This window comes from Macrobrachium nipponense, chromosome 34 (genome assembly GCF_015104395.2).
Source record: "Macrobrachium nipponense isolate FS-2020 chromosome 34, ASM1510439v2, whole genome shotgun sequence".
Taxonomy (NCBI): Eukaryota; Metazoa; Arthropoda; class Malacostraca; order Decapoda; family Palaemonidae; genus Macrobrachium; species Macrobrachium nipponense.
In genome coordinates this window covers 24,883,221-24,909,883 of record NC_061095.1, presented here as the reverse complement: position 1 = coordinate 24,909,883, position 26,663 = coordinate 24,883,221, and the positions used below count along the sequence as shown (strand labels likewise).

At 38.9% G+C, this 26,663-nt stretch overlaps 1 protein-coding gene across 38 annotated transcripts in view; it reads right to left on the bottom strand.

Moving 5' to 3' along the window:
- Positions 1-12,245, bottom strand: part of LOC135207976 (fibrous sheath CABYR-binding protein-like) — a 99,668-nt gene extending 87,423 nt beyond the window's left edge. For 15 of the 38 annotated variants that reach the window (XM_064240039.1, XM_064240040.1, XM_064240042.1 and 12 more), the window contains exons 1-2: positions 12,024-12,242; positions 7,804-7,833 (exon numbers count right to left, since the gene is read on the bottom strand). In XM_064240039.1, coding sequence (XP_064096109.1) covers positions 7,804-7,833; positions 12,024-12,152 — 159 coding nt within the window. In that variant the 5' untranslated portion in view covers positions 12,153-12,242. Of the gene's footprint in view, positions 1-7,803; positions 7,834-12,023 lie in introns of all 38 variants that reach the window. The other 23 variants (XM_064240017.1, XM_064240019.1, XM_064240020.1 and 20 more) reach the window with 6 other exon arrangements.
- Between the last annotated feature and the right edge of the window lie 14,418 nt (positions 12,246-26,663).

The following is a 26,663-nucleotide window of genomic DNA, read 5'->3' as shown; positions in this document are numbered from 1 at the left end:
TGTTCACTGTAAAATAGTATACTGCTTTTACAAATCGTTCCCTGGAATTCTTACATCTCGATTTCGTGTCAGATTGAAATTATTCTCGTTGCGCAGTAGCTAACTCTATAAGGAATTTCAGATTTATTTTTCTTTGCTGTTAGTGCTTGTATATTAGCTATCATCAATATCCACCAAGAGAGTGCATGTCTATCCATCATATCTGAATTGTATTTCTTTATTAAAAAATTTACATAATATACATATCTGAATATTATTTCTATATAAAAAACGTACATATCTGAGTTGTATTTCTATATAAAAAAATTACATATCTGAATTGTATTTCTATATAACAAAAATTTAATCACTTGAAGGAACACATTAACACTTCGTTTAATTCTTACCGAAGAACATAGGAACCTCACAAAAATATCACAATCGAAGAGAGAGAGAGAGAGAGAGAGAGAGAGAGAGAGAGAGAGAGAGAGAGAGAGAGAGAAATCAATATATTTCAAGGACCGGTAAGTTGAAATAGCTGCATTACATCAGGGTTACACAGCGCTATAATCAGCTGGGTCGAGCTATAGATAGGGGGAACAGAGCAAGTTGGCAGTCAAGCGAGAAGGGAGAACCCACTATCTAGAATTCATAGCAGGTGGAGGAGCAAAGAAATATCTAAGCAGGCCCATCTATACAATTACGGGGATCGACTTCCTGTTCCATTCTCCTTAAAGGCAAAGGCATCTGGAACGAATAAGCGAATCCATTTTCAGAACATAACCCCTCCCCACAATCTCCTGAACCAAGGAATAAAAACTTTAACACCTCCACACGCAAATCTAGTTTTCAGATTGGCCAAGCACACGCGGACCTTGAACAGCAAGCAATCCATCAACCAACTGTTCAGAAGAAAGAAATGTTTATAAATGGAAATTAGGTAACGAATATGTTACGGTGTCGTGCGTTCGACTCCCACGTGACTACGGGTTAGATTCCAGACCATATTATCCCGATAATAACTGTGTACAATATCGCTATTGTTACTGTCATTATCATACATATATATATATATATATATAATATATATATATATATATATATATATATATATATTTATATATATATTTCATACATATCTACATATTCCCATACGTATATAATTCTCTACAACGGTAGTCATATTATTGAAAGCAAATACGGGAAAACAATGGGAAAAAACAACTAGACTCAACTTCTCCTATCACGCTAAATAAACAGACAATTTCAGTTACAATTATTTTCTCTGCAATGTCGTGATTTTCCGCACTGGACAGGAACGTGCGATTGGTACATCGGGTCCCTGCTAAAGTACGGATCGCAATTAGCATAAAATTCTAGTTGAATAAGTTTAAAAGAGAAGATTCAGGAACGAGAAAAATTCGAAAGAAGAATGTGAGTTTTGTACTCAACGTCTCTGGATAAAAGTCTTGTTGTTAACACAGTATGATGATGAACTTCGAAATGATTCTTATTTTATCTCACGCCATGAATAGGGAAGTAGGGGATTTCATGATGAATACATGAGCCATGAATCTGTGTGATGCTTATTCGTACCTCGGGGTACGATCTGGGCCAACGTTCCATGATGAGTAACGACAAATGGTGTCTTGAAAATATTTAAGTGTGGCGGCATAAACAGATCCATCAACATAAATTGACGACAAGGTAAACGCATCAGTTAAATGATGGGATAATAGATCAGAAATACAAATATAAATGAGAGTGATGAATTCAAATGTGAAGTTATTCTGAAATAGATACATCGAACGTTTTATACCACTATGATCTATCCTAGAATTAAAGAAAATTTAGTTGCCAACCATTCACAACAGGAAAAGAGAAGCATTCAAGTAATATGTCACGTAGTGGTAATATGGAGATGAATTTTTATAAAGAATTACAATGATAAAATGAAGTTATACTGTAAAATTTTTCAACTGTTACTTGTTAGTTCTGCAGCCTTAACCCAGCACTTAGTTTACCGATTTCAAAATTTCACCTTTTAAATTCTTTTATTTATTTTCTTTGACAAGCCGTTTCCACTTGGGAGAATATGTCCCCACATCCATTTCGTCTTTATTATGCACAGGAGTATCTACATCTGCCAATATTGAAATCTTTATATATGCTTATTAAAAACAATTGGCTACCAACTAATATTTGTGAAGATGACGCACATATTCATTCGAACATTTGATGCCACCTGATTCAGATTGCCTCCGATACCTGATTTGTCAGAATATAATATAATTCGTAAAACGTAATTGCAGAATGTAGCGATTCACTGATAAAGGGAATTACTTATTTAGAGGGAAATGTTTACGGTAGTACGTTTCACTACTGTTTCGTTCAGGAATGCTAACAATATCAACAGCGAAAAAATATACTATTATTATCATCATAATGTTATTACTTCCAGGAAGGAATGATAACATGGGATGTTATCAACAACAAAGAAACTATACTATTATTACCATTACTGCTATTACTTCAAGAAATGAATGATAAAATGGGATGTTAACAACAAAAGAAACTATACTATTATTATCATTATTGCTATTACTTCCAGGGAGGAATAATAAAATGGGATAATATCAACAATAGAGAAACTATACTATTATAACTATTACTACAACTTTAGTATTTTCCCTACTATCGCTTCAGAGTACTGTACTGCAAGTACCGCAAGACCTCGCATTTACCTACAAAACGGATCTTAGTGGCGGGATAGAATTAATTGGCAGGTTTACGAGTACAGCAATTTACGAGCAACATCACATACCTGAGTATTATTAGGATGCTTTACAATTGAATAAGTAAAATGGAAATCAAATATTAAGATCAGATCCAATATTTTCCGGGTGCATATTCTCTAAAACAAAAAATACACAGATTGAAATAATAATAATAATAATAATAATAATAATAATAATAATAATAATAATAATAATAATAATAATAATAGAAAATTAACTCCCAGGTAAATGAAACCTTTGCAGATCTGGGACGTATAATTTTCATAAACTGTAATTGTACTATTTCTTGTACTTTGGCCTACATCTTCTTCTTATGCAAGGCGGACCCATTTAATGGAAAACTCGAACCCCTCAGAAATACGATTGGTTCAAAGAAGCTCTGTATTAAACAATGTGCAAGAGTAGAATTGTCATGACACGAAGCGGTCATCAGACTTTATTTTACGCAAACAATGTGCAAGAGTAGAATTGTCATGACACGAAGCGGTCATCGACTTTATTTTACCAACATTATGCTAACTTTCCACCGCACGCATACATTTATATAAGTAATACTGAGAGAGAGAGAGAGAGAGAGAGAGAGAGAGAGAGTTGGGGAGAAAGAAAGAGAGAAAAAGGGGAAAGATAAGTTGGAAGGTAAGGAGAAAAAAAGGTGCGCGCGCAGGGGCCGGCAGAGGGGGACGGGGAGGAGAGGGTGAGAAGGAGGGCTATCAGCAGCAAGCTAGCCAGCACCAACTAGCTAAGTATTTCTGGCCGGGGTGTTGAGTTACCTACTAACCAACCTCGCCGTGTACACCCTCTCGACTTCCTCCTGTTACTCCTCCCCCTTAAATCATCTTTTTTTTTTTTTATTGAAACTTCCTTCTCCTTTATTTTTCCTAAACTTTATGGTGGGTTGGCCGTTGCTATGATCATTTAGTAAACATGAGATCAGTTCTGACAAGCACGTTACTTTATTTCTCCCCCCAGATTCAAACGCATATATGCTCACCGTTTACCCAAATATATATATATATATATATATATATATATTATATATAATATATATATATATATATAAATATAGGCACTATAACGATTTCCATATGTTCACCTGGGCATCAGGTTATATATATATATAATATATATATATATATATATATATATATATATATATATTGAACCTTGTAACTTCTCGATTATTTCATAGTTTTTGGATACACCTGTCACTACAAAAATTGAATCCGAAATGAAGATCAAATGAAAAATTCCCTTCTATGCAGAGAGCTTTATCTTAACCTCATCCCAAACTAATTTGATAATTTTGGATCCAAAGTTTTTTAATGACAAGTGCATAATATCTACTGATATGATATCGACCGTAAAAACAATGTAAAAATCTGCACGAAACTGCCTTTTAATATGAAAAGATGCAAACAAAATATTTGTTATTCTAAATGCGAAGTAGATCTGTTTTCACTCGATCAGACTTTAAAAGTAACTCATGCTGGATAGGGAAATCGTTCTTATGAAGGTCGTATAAATGAAAATCAACTTGTTTGCTTGGTGCCGTTCGATATAGCAATAAGTCACGAGTGAAGTGCTACTTATTGAACTGTTATACCTATAATGCCAGACAATCTCCAATGAAACAAATAGAAAGTAGCAATATAGGTGAAAAAAACATACTTCATTAGAAAAATAGTACAAAATCCAAGTAAACAAAAGAATCAGCAAACATGCATAAAGGAATAAATTAACTGTATGAGCTCATGAAATCTCTGATCATCGATTAGGGAATAATTCATTGTCTGCATTACTGAGTAGGTAATCTAGCATTGCAAAGATTTCTTAATGGTTATGAAGATTTTTTTTTTTTTTTTTTTTTTTTTGCCTGGCAGCTACACAACTCTTGCCTGTCCAAATACGCAATTCATATTCCCATAATCTATCACAAATACGAAGCACTGACCTATACTAAGAGACACAGTCATCCGTCTAAAAACTTCACAAACTTTGTTTTCTTCCTCAAGGTAGTTTCCTAATCCTGATATTCCTGCCTTCTCAAGTTTCTTAAAGATAAAATCATACATTAACGTCGATATTTTCGTTTCTATTGTAATTTTCATGCACTGCTCGAAGCACTGGTTTCGTGTCTTATAACATTTCTTTACAGGCGAGTCAACTGATTCAAAAAGTTACAGAATATACAGTTGGATCAAGATTATCAAATTTATTGACCGGCAATGTCTCCAGCCTTCCGGAACTAATAATTCAAAATTTAGGATAACTGAACTTCGCGAATTCAGCAACTGAAAAACAAATTGTCTACCTTGCTTTCCAAAATCATACCGACATGTTTTCATCAGTGTTAAAACTCTTAATTAACGCTGTTTACCTCTTAGCAGCAAACGTCAGATGAGGAGAGATTGAAGACATGGCGAGACATGACAATTACGATATTGTTTCCGGAAACCTGTAGCCAGGATTATTCTTGTGGGTTCACTTGTTTATAGTGAATAAATGCAAAGGAAGATCTCGGAAGGACCTTAGCGCAGTTGATTAGGGACCGTGAACAGCTCAATTTATATAAATGATACATAGCAAACAAGCAGCAACCATACGGAACTTATAACTGTATATCTGCTGAAAGGCCAAATTTACGAAAACCACAAATTGTCGCTGTCACCTAAAATCTATTTCAGATAAATAAAACAAGTTTTACGATTATTCCATTTGAGAGAAAAAAAAAATTACTATTTCGTAAAGTGTACCACACTAACGAGAATTTTAGTTTCATTTTTGACACAGGCTTGGGCATAAAAAAAATGAACATGCCATATTAATTACTTGTTCCATCGAGGGTTAGCCAAAGGTTCCACTCCCTACGTAATGATAAACCTGAAATATGTTAAAAGACATCGCTTTCCCTATTCCCCAGAGGGATTCGTAATTCCAAAAAGTCTAAGGTGATATGATCCAAAGTTGATTTACTTCTCCGAAAAGTTTTGGTAACATGAGAATGTTAAAAGTCAATTACTTAGTAACCTCGTTACCCATTATAATAATGATAATAAGCTCAACATAATATCTATATTAGAATCACCCTACAGTGGTTTACATTTGTCAATTTATTAATACCACTATTTATGATACAGCTCAGGCATGACAGGAGAATGACTGATCACGGTCCGCGAAATTCAGACTTGATAATCCTTCCAAGCAAATGATTTGCAAGCATTTGATTTCAGATATTATTCCAATTAAAAATCCAAACTCCAAATGCATCGCGTTGTTTGACACGAGCCTAGCAAACGTTTTTCTTCTTTCTTTATGAAAAATCTTATTCTAATACATTTGATATTTTCTAAATGACGTTAACATGATATTGTAAAGTTTATTCTTCCTATTAACAAATATCTTCTTGTTTCCCAAATGATATTAACCTGGTAATTTATAAAGGTTGAACACCTGCATTCATTCCTTCTCTCCCTCTCCTACAACTTCCACTGTCTATTTACCCTTCAGCTCTAACGCAATGCTCGACCCTATTGATAGAGCACATAAATCCACAGATAACTATTGATTGATAGAGCAAGGCTAGGGACTTTCCGATGCTCGGCTTGCCATATTTTTCAAACAGCTAAACATTCAATGGATACTTTTGTTCCTAATGTTGAAGTCGTACTTACAAAAAGGTTGAGATTTCGTAACCCAACTTTGGGAGTACAGTACATTCCAGTCAAGTTTACAAAACTTGGTTTAATCAATTTTTTTATTTCCTTATTTATTCTTTCTTGCTTGTTACACTTGCCGCGGAAGACACAGGTAATGTTGAATTTCACAGATAAATACAGTAGCTCTCTCTCTCTCTCTCTCTCTCTCTCAAACACATCCTCACACATTACTTACATACGTACTCATACATACAAACACACAACACACACACACACACACACACACATATATATATATATATACAGAAAGATACAGATGATATATATACATATATGGAAAAAATGATATTTTAGTAATGAAATATGATACACATATAAAACCTTTTTTAAATTTCATTTGGTGATTACTAAAAAAAATCCCAAATAAAAAATTTTATCTACGGGTCTGTTGACTACAGCGAAAAGTATAATTTCGCACGATTCATCATCGCTCACAGCGAATAACATTACAAAGTTTATATACTGCATTCGTTCCAATATCGACGGACATCAGTCACGGATTTACGAACGCTGTCACGTAACACGTTTCGTGGTCGATCTCCAAAACCATTACACGTCTCGTACGTAAGCGTTTCCGTGGATGAGGTTCCTTGTCTTCTTTTCTTCCTTTCGAGATTTGGGTCAATTTTTACGACCAATAAAACCATTCGCTGACCAGTTCGTGTCACATTCAAATGACACCTGATTCCCACTAACACAAAACACAACACAACAGAAAAATACTGACAATCTACGACACTCGAAATTCAGCTGATGATTTTTATAAAGCTTCTAGAATACACACACTCGCTAGGATACTAGAAAACGATTAGCTTTCATTTTCTCATATATTTTTTTATATAATTTATAAAACTATGCGAGAACCTGGACACATGATGGTGGAAATGCAAAAGAAAATGTCATTTGACACGCGATATGAAGGCAAAAGAATTTTTTTTTTTTTTTGACACATCAATTTGCACCTTTTTGTGGTGCAAGGATATTTATACAGGGAGGGTGGAAGGGAGCAAATAAACAACCAAAAGGAAAAGGGGAAAACACCAACAAAAAACGTTTCTGACAACTGTGAAACACTGGAGGGGAAATTAATTTTTCCGGGAAATCACAGATGTGGTCGATTTCTCGAAAACGGGTCAATTTAGGACAAAAAATTAATAAGAGTACGTCTTGAAATAATCATTGGGTCTGCTTGGAAAAATAAAATGCATTTCATACCACCAAGACCTGTGAGAAGACCCTATAAAGGCACTAATAACATTCACAACCACTTCTATTGCCACTAAATCAATTCATATGACTAATGAACAAACCCTTGGGATGTAGTCGTAGCCATATGGATCCTGTAGAGAAACATTGGACAAAGTTATAAATAAAAAAAAATATAGAATAATTTAGGAAGTCCCATAAATAAAAAAAAATATAGAATAATTTAGGAAATCCATACTGCAATTTTCCACCTCCGACTGGGAGACTGGGCGAACGTCACCTTGGTGAAATTATTCTAAGAAAAATAGAAAGAATGAATTTCTGGCTGGAAATTGCTGCATTTCTGACGAAGCTTTGAACTTGACAGAAAGAATTTGTTTCTTCGCGTTTCTAACACAGTTACGGAGGAGCGGTTTCTAGCACCACTGCCATCAGTATAAAAATGCAATATGGATATCCAAATAATGCTTAAAGTATACAGTTATTGCTGGTTGCTGTTAGTTCTCTTACTTCATCATAAATTAGAGGCAATCATTTATCAACCACCAAAAAAACGTTAGTTACTACTTCCAGGTTAATTCTTCCGAATTTTAATTCATAGTTAACTGTGATACAACTGATATTAAGAGTCATGTTTAGAAACAGATATATATATCGTATCGTCTCCATCGACATTAGATCAAGGAATATACAAAGAAAACAAGACCATAAGATTATGATCTATTAATAAAAGTGAGGAAAGTCAGTTGGGGGTTATATTTAGAGGGATGAGGTCGGGGCATAATTCGGGCGCATTCTCTCGCTCATAGACATGTACCGCGGAGTAGAGGGAGAGGAATGAGAGAGAGAGATGGAAAATAGAAGGAATGGAAGGCAGGAACGTCAAGGAAAGTACTAATAATTTAAGGATAAAAACGAGTAAAGATGAACTGGTATGAGAATGAAAAAGAAATGACTGAAAAAGGTGATAACTAAGAAAGCATGAATTTAAATGTGGTATGTGTGCAAGAATATAAGGAAATGCTTGAAGTCTAAAGATGAATTTGGAATGAAACTGAAAATCAGTGAATTAGTTCTTGAAAAAATAAGGAAGTGGTCTGCTCTTATGTTAGAAGATACAATGCTTTAGGGAAACCCCTTAATGTTGTTTAAAAGCCACATAATTCAAGTAGATTGACAAGACAACACTTCTGATAGGTTTCACATGAGTAAATTCGTCTTGAAAAGAGAACGAAAACCACATAACATTTTAAACTATGCAGATATCAATATGTTGCATGAGGCACTCATAGTGGCTATCAACAAATAATGGTTCAAGCACATGTATCATCCAAAAGGTATACAACTTTGCAACTCCACGAGAGAGAGAGAGAGAGAGAGAGAGAGAGAGAGAGAGAGAGAGAGAGAGAGAGAGAGAGAGATGGGTGACTCACCTGGCGTGGATACAGGTGGGAAAGAACGTGATTTGGTGCAAGATTCTGAAGGATCCAAAGGGCTAAAGAGACAGAGCAGAGGAGGATTAGATTAGGAAAGTCGAACTACGCGAATTGGTCGAATAGACGAAAGGTGAAAATGCTGCTAATAGTGAACCAACGACAGGAATCCGTAAATGTTGACTAATTGTGTATTAATAGTAAGTATTTTCTGGGGTATAACACTGTGGAGACCTTAAAATTCTCCCCAAAATGAAAGCAACCACAAAAGCCTTGAGACAATCACAAAATCATTGTAGAATTAAAACGTATTGCTTTGCTGGACACCAAACAACGCTAACGTAGAGAGCCACAGTTTTGTAAATAAATTAACAACATATCAAGCAGTGTCTCAGTATAGTGAAGCATACACTGAGGCATGACCAAGAAGCTTTCGTGACTGCATGACCGTCCTGTTTTGTTTACAAGTCAGCATTTGTGGAAAGGGGCCAGAGAATGCGCAAACGTAGGCATTGGGTTGTCAGTGTGTGTGAGTGTAAGACGGTAATCCTTTCGGTTTAATTAATTTTTTTATGTCAAAATACATGATTATGTCCTGCATATATAATAAAATGCATCCTAGGAGATTATACTTGAGGTAAAAATAGAATATACGAGGAGAGGAGTGGTTTCCTTACTCTTAAAATGCAACCAGAAAATTCGAGACATGCATTAAGCATCAATTTTGTCAGCAATGATTCCCATTATGATAATGATTTTTAAATTTTATCCTAAATGCATTTCACAGCCATTAAGACTTCACTTGACTGGATTCTACCCCAAAAATTACTTGGACTTGACCAATTCTTTTCAGTAAATATATCTGTCACTAATCTCCTGGTATTCAGGATCAACAGTTTTCTTTACAGTACTCCTGAGGTAACCAACGTGAAATAGAGGCTTTCATTATGGATCAATCAATGTATGCCGAATTATGAGTAGAATTCGGCTTCATATTCAAACGCTTAAAGTTCAACCATGCTTTAATTGTGGAAGTCACCAGACAGATAATTTAGATTCTTTCCCAAAGCAGTAAAAAAAAAATATGTTATGTTGTTGACCTAAGGATCGTTCGTGCTCTCTCAGACAGCTTCGTCAAACCTATCAGGAGAAATCTTCCTCTTGTGAAGGGTACTCTGATCGCAAGGTTCGGTGACTTATTTTCCATTTACTGCCAAACTTTAGAACTCTCTTCCTGCTTCCATACTCTCTACTCATATAGCTTTCCATCCTATGAGGGGGCATCTGTAGTCTCCTTTGAACTTAACTCCTAATCTTTCATTCTTTATCCTCATTTTGTTTGTTGCTCCTTCTTGAACCTGACAAAATTCAGTATTTGATGTACTATAATATAATAATAATATATCATAAGTAGAAGTTCTGTGACTGAGGCCTTAAATTTATTATGGCGTCAGCTGACAAATCTTGATTACAATATTAGGGAAGTTGTAGAGATGGTTTGGGAATATACTATATATTGCTATTTCATTTTTAAAAAACAACTGCCATTACAGGGCTTTTCATTTTAATATTTATACTTAAGCATATGCTCACATATGTATATGTGCTTATAGAAACTGCACATACGATTAAACGGCTATGTAAATGTAGATTTTACATAGTTTAAAGTAAGTGTACTACAGTTCGTGCGTGCACACACACACAGGTATATATATGTGTGTGTGTGTCTCTGTGTGTGTGCGCGCGCACACATATTCGAACTAAACTGTAGGCTTTACATTTAACACATTACTCTTTTTACTGAACTTCACTCATCGCCTTCCTCAGACCCACATATACATTTTCTCAGCTGGTGCCGTTCAATGTGGATAGGTTCCCTTTCCTCTTTACGTAACACATTTTTTTTCTCTGCAGAGAAACTTCACACTTCCTTCTGGATAGCATTTTCCATCATTAGCCTCCTTCCCTGCCGCCATTTGCCCTTCTGAACGTGCGATTAGCAACGATGGCACAGGGAAAATGGATCGATGCATTAGTCAGACAAAACGCAACCATACCGTCGTCCCTTTGGCAGAGAATGCCACCTTATTAGGTGCCGGGGGTAGTGTCGCCGAGGGACAGAAAAGAAGCCAGACCCCCGAAAGCTTAGGAGTGTTTAGTGAATGTGTGTGTGCGTGTGTGCGTGCGTGTGTGTGTGGGCGTAAGATCGAAGTCGAATACCCAGGTGTGCTATTGATGGTATTGGGTATATTATGATGATAGTGGCGTTCATGAATGTAAACGTATGACACAGAGGGAAGAGAGAAGCAGAGAAAGTCTGAAAAGCACGAAAGGCTGTGCCATTTTAGGAATCAAAAGAAAAAAAATTAAAATATAACAGATCTTGTCGGAAAAGCCGGATGAATGTTTTTCAGTCACGGACCCATGAATTTTGATGGATTGGAATGACTGAGATCAAATGAAGTTGAGGAAATCTCAAGGCCTTCTATTCCTGGCACACGTTAATCAGCATGGGAGAAAAGGGGAGAGAGAGAAGAGGAGAGAGAGAGAGAGAGAGAGAGAGAGAGAGAACAGCGGAGGTTGAATGAGGATCATTACCACACAATCACTCGTCACGTAGAAGCAGTAGAAACCTTTACATTTGTAAATGATTTTATATCAATACATCCTTCTGAAACATTTCTCGCCAATTCTGCGAAGGTCACATAACTGTACATATACACTGTCGTCGCTCTGAATCTTCTCTCACTGCAAGGAGACACTTTATCAGGGGGGGGGGGGGGGGGGGGGGGGGGGGGTGGAAGAGATCTGTACTCAATGTACACGGGACTTGAGAGAGGTTATTATGGTGGGATTAAGGGCAAGGCGTGGCGGTTTGTTTTTTGACGTACCTGCATGTAGCCGCCCATGGGTGGGCGTCCGTAGGAGCCGACACCTCCGGGAGGTGCGAAAGTAGGGCCGTGCAAGGAAGACATCTTCCTTGTTATGTAGCCGTCGTCGTAAGTAGGTCCTCTCATCATGCTGCTCGCGACCCTGTGGAGTGACAACACACCTCGCGGCCCCGCTCCTAGCGCCCACTGCCCGGCCCTACGCCCAGGGCCCACAACACCAGAAACAACCTATTTTAAGAGACGATGCCCGGGGCACGTCACTTCCTCCCCTACCTGAAATAGCCTCCTGCCGCCGTCCAAACGCCCCAACGCTGCTGACATTCATCCGAAGGGGCCAATCGGAACGGAGGAAATTTGGGCGAGTCCTCAGGCATTGGCCCCGCCGCCCATTAAGGCCTTTCGATTCGACTTTCCTTGCGAGATCTTTCTGCTGTACGACATCGGCAGCCATTGCAGGCGTACGATCAGCAAGGTTTTTAGAATTCTGTGGTGTGCAAACTTATGAATATGTAACTCCCTCAAATGAGTGATTTCTCTGACTGCGAAAACGGACAAGCAGGCCTTGCGCTGGGTTTAAATGGACCATTGACCGCCTCTTTCTATGGTTTATTTCTACAAAACCAACTTCCATATGACAACTTTCTTCTTATCAACAAGAGCAAAAGAAAATACGATATATCTAATACTGTATTTCAATACTGTAAACATCTACTTCATTTGAAAAAACAAAACAAAATTCCATCAACATCATAAAAATAAAAAATAAATAAAAATGAGAACAAAATCTCTTTTCCTCATTTACAGCGAGGAAAATAAAAACAGTACATTTGTAATTGTCTACAAAGCAAATGTAATGATAATCTCCGCTAATCGGGAGATTTGTGTTTATTAGTGTTCTCAAACATCGCAGACAAGCAAACCGAGTAACAGGACCCATACCGGAAGTGGGATCCAATTGCAATAAGAGGCACACAACCTATTTTTACATATTTACAGGAACCAAAATGTCGGCATCATTTCCATGATGTTTCGCGCACTTTCTGAATTATTATTATTTAAAAATACTTATAGCAGCATGAGTCTTGAAACGGAGAAATAAATCCACAGATATTATATGGGTACATGTATTATTATTATTATTATTATTATTATTATTATTATTATTATTATTATTATTATTATTATTATTATTCAGTAGATGAACCCCATTCATATGGAGCAAATCCACAGGGGCCAATGGCTTGAAATTCAAGCTAATAATAATAATAAAGAAAGAGTCAATGAAGTTCAATGTTGCAGTAAATTGAATTCTGAATGACCGTCTCATGACAACAGTCAGAACACCAAACGAAATGGAATACAGTCGGCATGTGGCTGGTTTCCACAGTAGATGGGAACTGTTATTTGCTAGTTTAATTGCTTCCTATTTCAAAAGCTATCGGAAAGTTGAATGTCAAACCCTCCTACGCAGATACATGAGGCTGAATTTAGAAAAGCCTCAGTGAATCTTTCCTTCTTCCTCTGTGATGTCCATAACGAAAACAAACGCGGAAGCTTATCATAGTCAACCTTTTGCTTTTCCCTTTCTTAGTCTCAATGTTTCATAACAACTTGAACCATATTAGCCACACGGAGCATTATTATTATTATTATTATTATCAACGACCGTGCATTCTTCTCAAACGAACCGAGGGGCCAGGTACTAGAGCAACAAGCCTAACCACAACAGATTGTTCATGCGTGCAAGAGTAAAAATAAAAGAAAGTTCAAATAAATAATGTAAATCGAAGAGCAACACACACACATACACACACACACACACACACACACATACACACACACACACACACACACACATATATATATATATATATATATATATATATACATATATATATATATATATATATATATATATATATATATAATTAACTACATACACTTTTCTCTTACACACTTGTACGCCAAACCAATCACTCTCCAGTTGCATATTTAAATACAATAAGCTTTTGTCTTAGAAACTTTTAATTGTTCTTAGGAGCTTATACTCAACACGCTCAGCACTGACTCAATCATTTCTATAACAGGCTTTTTCCAAGTCCATGCATAGCACTAAACACACGCGTTTTTCCCATTACTTGCAAACTTCTCACATAACTATTTCATAAAACATTTGATCCACACACCATCTTTCGTGTATAAACCCACACCGTTCTTCTAGCATTTTATCAATCAAAATATTACTATACATTTTCCTGGTAAACTAAATAACAGTCTCACAGCTCTACCTCCGCCACGGTTCTCTCTTCAAATCAGATCTATTCCTTTTCAAAACATAATACGCTTCCTGATTCACCAATTAAGCATGCCAAAAATTTCCACGGACCATGATTTGTTTTTTGATGTGATAAGTCAACAACTGAGAAGAAATTCCTTATGAATCATACGCACAAGAATTTCGTTTTAAAAACTCACACTCAAGTTCCTCATAAAACTATGCCTAACTTTAGTGTAACAGATCACTCAAAATGCCATTCCAGTCTGCGTGAGAGTTTTAATTAGCTTAAATTATTATAAAAAGCTTAGCATCGTCAAAAATCCCAATTGGTGGACAACCAAACCTGATTATAACACCAGAGGAACTGGGGAATACCAGGTCTACGCTATCGCTAAACTTGCGCATGGTCCCGTTGCTAATTTGTTCAGAGCCTGACTCAGAAGTGAGTCAAAAGCTTACTAAAGTCATGGCAATCAGTACCAGAAACTGAATTCAACCACTCATCAACTTAAGCCCCTGAAATCACTAACAAACTAAACAGGCCATTCTATTATTAGCCTGTATCTAATCACGATGACCACGAGACCGCCAAAAATAATATAATCTAATTTTAATCTGCGATAGATAGACGCAAAAAAAAAGTTGTTATGCCGACACATACTTTTTAACTCGAATCTCGTGGCATCCTCTTGTGAAACGGGTCTTTTGGGAAGAAGGGCAATCACTGCTATCTCTCTTGCCTTTGAAATATTCATGTCTTGAAGTCTGGAATGAGGAGCTCAGATGAGTATCAGTTGAGAAACCAAGGTTTCTGTATTCAATAAAATATACTGTCTCGAGATACTTGCTAAACTAGTACAAAACATTTGAAAGTGTTTGCAAGCTGAGGAAACTAAGAGTAAATGTGAGCAAGAGTAAAGTTGAGTTGAATGGAAACGGGAAGGTTAAGCAATGAATGTTCGTATGGAAGGTAGACGAATGAAAGCAGTTGATTTATAATAAAAATATTTGTGAGTGATGTTTTCAAAAGAGGCGAGCTACAGAACAGGTAAGTATGAAAAGTAACGGGGTGTGAAGACACTCGATTCTTCTACGTATACCAAGGTGGGAATGTATAAAAGGACTGTTGAGCCAATTCTCCTTCAAGGAAGTGAAGTGCGGGTGTTGAATGCAAAAAAAAAAAAAATAATAATAATAATAATAATAATAATAAAATGAAAAAAATTAAAAGTTTGTGTGAAGTACATAAGGAAAAAAAGAAATGAATGGGGAAAAATTGTGGCGATACCTGGAAATATCACAACGTTTGTTTGGGTGTAAGAATGAATGAGAATCTCTAGAGATGGTTTAATCATAAGGGTAGAATGGAAGATGATATGCTGATGAAAAAAATAGACAAATTTTTAACCAATTTGTATTTTTCATAACTAACAAACCTGGTGTCTTAACATTAGGATAATACTAGCGCCAAGCTGGAAACCGGTAGAATTAAAATTAAACCTGTGAGATCCAGGGACTATTGGCATCTATACCAGGTCACGGGGCATGCATTACCCCGAATGCCCTCCGCATCCCGTGACCCGCCAATTACCTTTCCAACCCAGTTTAGACTGCTAGGGGGATGGTTAGAGGTGGGACCTTACCTGTTAAGAACTAAGGTTTGTTAGTTATGAAAAATACAAATTGGTTACAAATTTGTCATTTGTTCATATACGGAACAAACCTTCGGTCTTAACATTAGGATAGACTTGCTTATTGGTGGGAGGTAAGTCTTTATAACTGACTGGGAGTTTGCCACCTTTATCCATTTCCGAATAGTATGTGTATTCTAAGACAATGGACCATAACCCTTGAACCAAAGATATATGAGAATCTATTGGTTTCCCCCACTGGGCGTTCATATGATGCCATAGTTTATTATACTACGGAAGATGGAGAACTCTCCATACTCCTAAACCATTCCTGTCCCTTGCATCTGGATCTATTATCACCCCTCTTTTTCCCTACTACAGAGAGGAGTGTGTTGCTACTGAAAAGTATACTATACTCTAGATTATCTTTACAGCATGGCTGACCACCTCACCTGGATCTAGTCCGTTCCAGCTTATGATGGTACTCTCCTTCATACTGCCCGTAGGTAAAGGAGTAGAAAGAAAGTAGTAAAGAAGAAAGACCAGTTATCTCATTCATTCTACTTCCATACCTTCATCTTAGACTAGACTCAAACTGACCCGCCAGGGGTACCGGATGAGCTATACTACTTGTTGGGCCACCACCACTGGACCCAAGGAAAAAGTGTCCAAGGATCTATGGGCAACATCGTTTAAATAAAAAGAAGTGAAAGTTGTTTGGCGTTGCCAAATACCAGCTTTCAGAATTCTCTCTACAGACATATTTTTCTTGAATGCCAAAGAAGCGCTCAAGCCCCTGATGTCATGAGCTCTAGCCCTCTCCTGGCTATTTGACCCCTCTGTCTTCTGTCATGTATGCATTCCTGATCGTTTCTCTTAGCCAAAACGATATTGTATTCCTGGACACTTCCATTTTGATCCGTCCTGTACTCATGAACAGTCTCCGGCACCCAGGCCTAAGATGCCTTGTCCTTCTTAAGTACTCTCTTAGTACCCTGATGGGACACAGAAGCATCTCTTCTCTGTCATTGTCTACGAATTCCGCTAGAGAAGGAATGGAAAAGAAGTCGAATCTGCCGTCCACTACTGATGGGTTTTGAGTTTTGGCCACAAATTCTGGAACAAACTCGAATACCATTGACTTCCAACCTCTCAAATGCTTTACCACATATGACAGACCATGCAGTTCCCCCACCCTTTTGGTTGAGGCTAGGGCCAATAAGAAGACTGTCTTCAGGGTCAGGCTCCTATCTGTGGACTGCTTTAATGGTTCATAGGGGGGTTTTGTAAGACTACTCAGTACCATGGTCAAATCCCAATCTGGGGCTTTTAGTTCTTTTGGCGAACAGGACTGCTCAAAACTCTTCATCAACATAGCCAGCTCCCATGAAGACGAAATGTCCACACCTTCCATGCGTAAGATAGAGGCTAGAGCAGCCCTGTACCCCTTTACAGCAGATACAGACATATGCCTTTCTGTCCTGAGATATATCAGAAAGTCTGCTAATTACTGAATAGTGGTTCCGAGTGGAGACAAGTTCCCTCTACGACACCAATCACAGCATGCTGACCATTTTCCTTGGTATACCGCTGCTGATGACTTTCTGATATTTCCTGCCATCTGTCTTGCTGCTTTCTGAGAAAAACCTCTCGCTCGCAGGAGATACTTGACAGTCTCCGTCCGTGAAGTGATAAGGACTTCAGCGACTGGTGGTACCTCTCCACGTGCAGCTGACATAGTAGGTTGCTCCATGGAGGTAATTCTCTCGGCATGTCTATTAGGAGTTCCAACAGGTCCGGAAACCATTCTGCCTTCGGCCATAAAGGTGCTATCAGAGTCATTTTGGGGTTCTGAAACTGCGTTACCTTGTTCAGAACCTGACAGATTAGACAAAACGGAGGAAATGCGTAAACGTCCAGATTGTCCCATGGGTGTTGTAACGCATCTTCTGCGACTGCCTCTACGTCTGGGACTACTGAACAATACACTTCCAACTTTTTGTTGTACCTGGTTGCGAATAGGTCTATGATCGGCCTCTCCCACAACATGAGCATTCTGTCCACCACCTGTTGATGCAGGGACCACTCTGTTCTCAGGATCTGATCCCTCCGGCTCAACTTGTCGGCCACTATGTTTCTTTTTCCTGGAATATATCTGGCCCTGATATCTACTGAGTTCTCTACAGACCACTGATGAAGTTGAACTGTCATCACGTGTAACTGATGAGATACGAGGCCTCCTTGCTTGTTTACGTAAGCTACTACTGTGGTGTTGTCTGACATCAATACCACTGATTGCCCCTTCACCCTCTCCCAGAATTCCTGAAGTGCTAGGCATGCTGCTTTTAACTCCAGCACGTTTATATGGAGTTCTCTGTCCTCACCACTCCATTTTGCTGTGATCATCAGGTCCTCCATATGGGCTCCCCAACCTTCGAGTGACGTGTCTGAGAACAGCAAGAGATCCTGCACCCACCACAGTAAGTCTTTCCTCACTTCTGTCCACAAGGAAATTTGCTCGTACGGTGATCTACCATTGGTGACCAAAACTCCTTCTTCCTCCATTGTAGAGATCAAAGGTGTAACCTCCCTTGTGGTACCAGCTTCTCCAAGGAGGTTAAAATTCCCAGTACTACCTGCCACTGTCTTGTTGGCTGTGTTTGTTTCTCCAGAAAGGCATTCACCACTTGTTTACATTTTTCTACCCTCTGGTCTGCCGGGAATACTTTGGTTTTTACCATGTCTATAATCATACCCAGATACACCAGCCGTTGACTTGGATCCAACTTCGATTTTTCCTGATTTATCACAATGCCTAAGCTGTGACAAAATTGCTGGAGGGTCACCCTGTCCCGAAGTAATTTTTCTCTGGACTTCGCTATCACCAGCATATCGTCTAGGTATCTTATCAGCCTGATCCCCTGAGCATGAGCCCATGTCGACACGAGAGTGAACACTTGTAAAAACTTGAGGAGATGTTGTCAGTCCGAAGCACAGGACCTTGAACTGGAAAACTTTCTCTGCAAGACTGAAGCGGAGAATTTCCTGGAAGACTGATGGACTGGGATCTAAAACTATGCGTCCTTCAAGTCGATTGTCAGCATAAAGTCCTTGACTCTGACTGCTTGTAGAACCGTCTTTGGAGTTTCCATCCTGAATCTGGTTTTTCTTATAAACAGATTCAATGTTGATAGATCTATTACTGTCCTTCCATCCCCGTTGGCTTTGGGGACAAGGAAAATTATGCTGTAAAACCCCTTTGACGGAATGGATACTTGTTCCACCGCCCCTTTTTCCATCATCTTCTTTACTTCATCTTGCAGAATAAAAGCCTTCTGAGGTTCCTGAGCATAAGCAAGATGAGGTAATGGTTGTTCTGTCAGAGGTGGGGTTACTTCGAACGGAATCAAATAACCGACCCTGAGAACCTCCACCACCCACTGCTCTGCTCCAAATTCCTGCCACATCTTCCAGTGATTTGCCAGGCAACCACCCCCACTGGTGTGGCTGAGTGATGAGAGGTGCCCATCCTATCTTCTTGAACCTCTCCCTCTTCCCCTAATCCCTCTTCCTCTGTTATTTCTATTGTGAAAGGGCCGATGAGCTAACTTCTTTGGGGAAGAGGGTCTTGCTGCGCTATTTGGGATGTTATGTCTCACTGGCTTCTTACGAGGTATTTGCTGCTGCCTTACCTCGATAGGATTCGATTGACTTCTAGATGTTTTTCTCACTGCCTGCTGTACTAACCTGTCGTTAGTGTCCATCCTTCTTCTATCTATAGCCTCTTCTAGTATGCCCTCTGGCAACAGCAATTGCGACTCTAGGATATCCCCATTCCGCATTGCAAGCAGGGAATCCAAATCAACAGTGCGGTTTAATCTAGCCAAAGCTGCATCTCTCCTCATTAATAGGATGTTTCCCCAAACATTGGCACTTAAATTTGTTAAGTACGCAATTCCTTTGGTACCTGATTGTAGCAATCTGATAAACTCATCCACTACTTTTCTTGTTACTTCTGAGGATGCAATTTTCGCCACTGCTGTTGACCAAAAATCTAAGCAAGAAGCAGTCTGAAAGACAGAAGAAGCCGTTGCTTCCAAAGTAGCAGCCTCCTGGGAAGTCATCGAAGGGCATTCCATCTTAACTTGGTCCATGGATAATCCAGGCCTTAACCTCACCACATTTGGGTTTTGTCTAGATAGCAAAGGAACCATTGGTGTCGTATAATAGTTCCTAGGTTTCATCATTGGAGGGGGAATAAACTTAAACGATCTATTTGATCTTAAGGAATTATCCCTTCCAGCAATCTGCGCATTTAGGTGTTGTAAAACGGACTCCGCATGACTTGAACATGGTAACTCATACGACACCTTTGTATCCTTTTTCAATCCAAACATCATGTCAATCCCCAGAGGAAGCATACTGGCAGGTCTCTCCGTGCTCCCTGAAAGGTTATTGAATTGACGAATCAAATCAATCACTTCCGCATACGAAGACAGAAACTCTTGGTTTTCTCCTTCCTCTGGTTCTAGAGGGCTGTGTTCCGCCACAGGAGATGCTAGCTCACTCCTATCCCCTGACAAACGTCCAGGTGCTTCATAGTCGTCTGACCTTACGGCTGCGGCCTCTTTGATCTCAGAAGACCGCCGATGGCTCGATCCCAAATGGTCAGTAGGAGAACGAGACCACCTAACTCCTTCTCTGCTCGCAGATCTAGAGCGAGAATTCTGCCTTTATCTCCAAGATGAAGGCTCTCTGGAATCCGAGATAATTTCCTCTATCTCTATTAATATCAGCTCCAACGACCGTCGGGGAATTCGGCCTTGATGTCTCATCGAACCGAACAATGCCTGCTTTTAATGGGAGCTCTCTCATCCTTTCTCCGTATCTTAAAAGGTCTTACAGGCGAAGCTGGTATCTGATCATTATTCTTCATCGAACTTTTCTCACTTACCGTTGATTTTACGAACGGCAGTGTAGTCTCTCTTAGACTCTTTGTAGTCTCTGCTGGCATCTCCGCGTCGGCCGCCAGCCCGGCGACCATCAACGCTTTTGCTCGTTCAGACGTTTGTAAATGGCTTTGTCCGTTAGCTTTAAGCTTACCAGCCACTGACTTCTTTACTTTGTTGCTGACCGGGATGTGACAGTCCTGGCTCGAAGATGAAGAAGAATTCACTCTTCTCCTCTTGGCCCGAGGATAAGTCACGAAGTCCCGTATCCTCCAACGCTTGACTGGTACATGCAGTGCTGATGACGCTGAGCTAGAGGAAGAAGACGAAGAAGAAAACGAATCACGCCTTTTCTTTTTGTCTTTCTTAGCGATCTTCTCCTCTAGATCTTGTAATTTCTTCATCACTGTGTGTACCAACGAGTCAGAAAGCGTACTTGGCTCAGGAGGCAACGAAGTAGATAGAGAAGCAGAAGGCTGTGACATCATAGTGTCTGCCATGTCGGTGTGTGACGCTGGTTGTGACGTCTCAATCTTGTAGGGAGAGACTGGGCAGCTGCTGCTGGCAGCCCTGCGTCCGCAGCAAAACTACCTCCAACGTTCTGCATCGCTGGAAACATTGAAGCTGTTGACGTTGCCATGGCATTAGCTCCCATAAGGTGCAGGCCAGGGGGATGAGGAACATTCAGCGCTGTCGGGCCCTGCTGGAATCACGACGCCATATAATGAGACAGCAACCTCTCCAAGGTTGGTATGCCTGGTAGGCCTAACACTGTCCGCGTACCCTCCATTCTCTGTGCATCGGAAGCCGGCACCTGGAACAAAGATGGCAATGCTCCCCACCTCCCTGCCGGGAATAACGGAGCGTAATTATTCATAAAATTACCCAAAACCCCTCCTGGAGTTTCCGATAACGAATCGCTAAGAAGAAACTGAAGGAATATGGGAAAAATCAAAGGCAGGCAACGAAACATATGCTCCAGCCTGGTGTATCGCCGATACAAAAGAAGCCGACGACGCTTGGTCATCCAAAGATGTTGTCGTCTCCTTTCTCTTGTACTGGCCTTTCTCATAAAACTTTCTCCACAGTTCCACTGACCAACCACGACAAACTGAACAAGGATTAGTAATAGTACATACGTTTCCTCTGCACCTACTACACGTTGGATGAGGATCTGTAGCCACCAAAGTTAAGAATCTTGAACGAAGAAGCTCCCGTTGGTGTAGTAAAAATCTCCATCTCACAACTTACACACACCTTACAGATCACACCCACACTGAGAACACACAGCAAAAGAAATTTAAAAAGTGAAAATGAATAAAATCGGGCAAACTAAAAAACCGGCTTTAAAACAGATAGAAAGTAATCACGTCCTATCTTAAAGGCGGTAGGAAAGTAACTGGCGGGTCACGGGACACGGAGGGCATTCGGAGTAATGCATGCCCTGTGACCTGGTATAGATGCCAATAGTCCCTGGATCTCACATGTTTAATTTTAATTCTACCGGTTTCCAGCTTGGCGCTAGTATTATCTTAATGTTAAGACCTCAGGTTTGTTCCGTATATGAACAAATAAAATTCCAAAGCGTCAGGTGCGAAGGAGGAAAGGCAGCCCTACAAAAAGTTGGGTAGATGGGGTAAAATCTGCCTTGGAAATGTGGGCCCTCAATATCCAAGAGATGTGCGAATAAGTGCAACGTAGAGTGAATGGCATAACATTCGTAAGAGTGTTCGACATGCCCTTAATGAACCCTCTGTAAAGGTGTAAGAAAACAGCTAATCTAGTGGATAACTCATGGATAACTCGATCAACAGTTAAAAGTATGAAAGTGGCAGGAGTTAACTTTGTTGTATTTTCTCAAAAGACATTTCCTGCTAGGACATACGAGCTTAATAAATTATATATAGTATCACTTGCACAGTTTCCTGTGCCTTTTCTTTTCAACAGGGCTAAAATTTCGAAGGAAAACACCAAAGCTTATTGCTATAGTGCTCTATTTATTGATCTTACCGCGACAGCTGAACATTATCAAATACTTTACAAATAAACTTAAATGCGTTTAAAATGACAGTGCAGTTGTACATGTACAAAAATTAAAAACAAGAATACGTGCGGAAATTAACAGATAAATATGACTGGAAACCGGTCTAGGTATGTATTCTCTCATGGAGTTTTGCTTCAGCATTCATCTACCTCCCACAGTTATCCACTCGGTAAACAACCTCAGATCTCCGATAAGGTCATCTAGAGGAGGCCCTTCGTCGCGAAAGTCTACAAAACGATGGTGCATTGCACATCCTGTGAAACTTCCACGCAGATTTCAAGCATTGGAACTTGAAAAACAAGTTGGTCCTGGAATCCTTCGAGTTCTTGGAATGATGCTGTTCTTCATCAGAAGACAGGCTGCTTAGCTGGGCCAACTGAAGACTTCCGGCTATACTCTCTTGTAGGGAGGGTGCCTTGGGTGTTGTAATACACACACACACACACACACACAACACACACACACACACACACACACACACACACATATATATATATATATATATATATATATATATATATATATATATATATAATTACTAACAGGACCTTATTACTAGATGGTATCTAGCAGCGATATTTATTCAGGAGAAGTTACAAGCTTTCTAGGACTAACTTGACAATGAGGGCTGTTAGCCCTAGAAAGCTTGTAACTTTTCTTGAATAAAAATATCTCCACTAGACACCATCCAGTTTTAATGAGGTCCTGTTAGGAATTGTATTAATGTACAGAACAATGGTGTAAGTGATAAAGTAAATATACATATAATATATATATATATATAATATATATATGTATATATATATATATATATGATATATCGATATATATATATATAATATTATATATATATATATATATATTATGATTGATATATATATATATAAATAAATATATATATATATATATTGCTACTTTATGGATCTCCTCGTCTACCCAGCATTTAGTTAATTATTTTGATTTGTAAAACGGCAGCCATATTCCTCCAAATATCAGCTGATTTAGGCGGGAAACCAAAGCTAGCCAGCCAGAGATAGGAATTTCCTGCCTAGAAGGGGGAAAATAGACTTGTCAGCTTTAGGGACGTATCCCAAAGGGAAGGATGTAGGCAGACTGGTACTTATTAGGCCTATATCTTAAGCTCTTTTTCCTGTGAACCCTCTGCTGGCTGTATGTTTGTTTCCAGGATTTGCTTTGCTCGTGGGGGTTAAGCTGACTTCCAACACCCAAGCACCTGGGTTCTTCCCCAGTCGGCTGCAAGACGTGACCTCGGACGGATGTCCCCAACCAGCCTTCACACTTAGGCCTAATGGCGTTACTGGCACGCCCAGATCTGAGACAAAGCCGGACGCCACATTTCTACAAAGGTCCGCTGATCATGGCATCCAGGTACGTCTTGTGAAACAGCATATTGCCAGTTCCTTACCTCCTAGTTTTCCAAATTCAAACTTCTACTCAATTGAATCTCCCTTTGTTCCTCACTGCATCATGGCCGCATGCTCCTGTGGGGGTGGATCGTCCCAGACAAATGAAGTCATTGCATCCCTCAGTGAAACATTAAAAGTTCCTTCTCCCCAGTGTTAGAGAATTAATTAATCAAAACAAGAAGTCATTTTTTTCCTTTTATCTCGTCTAATCTGGGATTCTTTTCCAGATTCCATGAGCCACGTGTCATGCTCTCTGCCCGCAAGTGTTGCATTACCCAAGTTTATGAGACCAGCTTTCATCCAATTACATTTTAGCCAGCTATCCATTTGTGAGAGATTAATAGTCCCACGGGTGGACCAGTTGCATTTACTTTCCCAGGCTGTCAGCAGCCTCTTGTAAATAAATAGATGTAAAGTAATTAGCTGAGTTTCTGGCGACCTTTTCCTCTAGAGTAAATATTCACTTTAAATCCTTTTTACGGTAAATTCAAGTAATTTACTCTGTTTTTCCCTCAACTACTCCTGTTTACGTATTGGAGCCAATTCAAGGCCAGGCTTCATACGTAACAATATATATATATATATATATATATATATATATATATATATATATATATATATATATATATATATGTGTGTGTGTGTGTGTGTGTGTATTAGCATAATCACGCCGTTTCCCCAAACAAGGGTGATGTTAGGGAAGAAACAATAAAACAGTCACTTCTACATTCATACTGTAAATGATGAATCATTGATGAACTACCTTTGAAGATTCACACACATACCTAAAAGCTTCATTAGCAACGAGCCAAACAGCCAGCACATACGATGCACCATCCAATGATATCTTTCCTGTATACTCTCACTTCCTGGACATCAAGGTCCTTCCTTTCTAAGAACTCTTTTACGTCACGTATTAAAATCCTTTCTAGGTCTCTCTCTTCTCCTTCCCTCGACGTTTCTGAATTATACACTTTTGACAACTTATTAACAAATATTTTTTTCTACGCGAATGAACCGTTTCAAGACACTTTGATACACCTACTTCACCTAGCTAACATTTCTTCTACCAGTTCTATATATCTTTTTTACATTACTTCTAATTTTGGTGGGCCACACTTTGCTACCTTACTTGCTTCATTCAGTTCTCTCGGTCTACTATCACACATTGCATTTACACCAAAATATCTATACGAATCAACCGTTTTCATACTCCTACCATCCTTACTAATATTTATTGCTCCATCTTCTTTTCTTGGTTCCACCATCACATTTCCACTCTTGCTTTTTCCCCTTTGCTGCTTCTATTTACTATCACCAGTTAGTATTGTAATACCTGCAAACATCGCTGCACACTCTTTTTATGACTTATTTTCTTTTATCTCATAACTGTGAATCTACATCTGTCTTTCTCTGACCTCTCGCATCACTTCATCAAAGAAGATATTGAAAGCCACACTTCAAATTAATCATTCACCTTTCTACATTTCCGACCACACTTCTTGTCTTCATGAATACTTAATTGCTCTCGAAACCTATTTTCTACAACACATTTCCTCTATATCATCTATTTTGCTTCTTTACGATACTATCATTAGCTTTTTTTCAAGTTTAGGTATATCACATACAGCTTATTCCCTCGACTTTCAAACTTATCACATAACTTTCATAACATACAAGTGATTCCCACACACTCTTCCTTATCTACAACCACACAATTCTTCCCTTATTAAAATTCCTGTCGCTTGTCTAAGTTTCTGTCAAATACCTTCTGTGATATACTAAATATTGTAATATCCATAGAGTTCTCAAAGTCACGTCGACCTTTATACAGTGAAACAGTAACTCCTCTAAATGAGTCTTTCAGAATATGCTCAGCCAGTCCATCACAACACCGCCATACCCCTGCTTCTTACTTGTATTCTCATCAACGCCTCACGTTTTTCCATTCTGGAATCTCTTCATTGCTCTCCTTATGTCCTCAGAATTTAATTTCAAAAGAATTCTCAACCTTACACTAACCTACACTCTTGTGTCATTCAGCTCTGTCTCTCCCTCCTATCCTCCACATTCAACTATTCTTCAAACACTCCATCGACCCAAGACTCCACTCATTCAGCATCCGTTATTCTCAAATCTACTTGTTCGTTATCCTTTCTCTCCAAAATTACTACCTTGAAGAACAATTTTTCACACTCCCGTCAGTTATTGTTCACCTTTCGCCTGTCTTTTTATTATTTGCCTTCGTCTTTTCTTTTTTCACTACCTTATCCATTCTCCTGTACACCTGTATCTGGTCTCTGTTGCCACT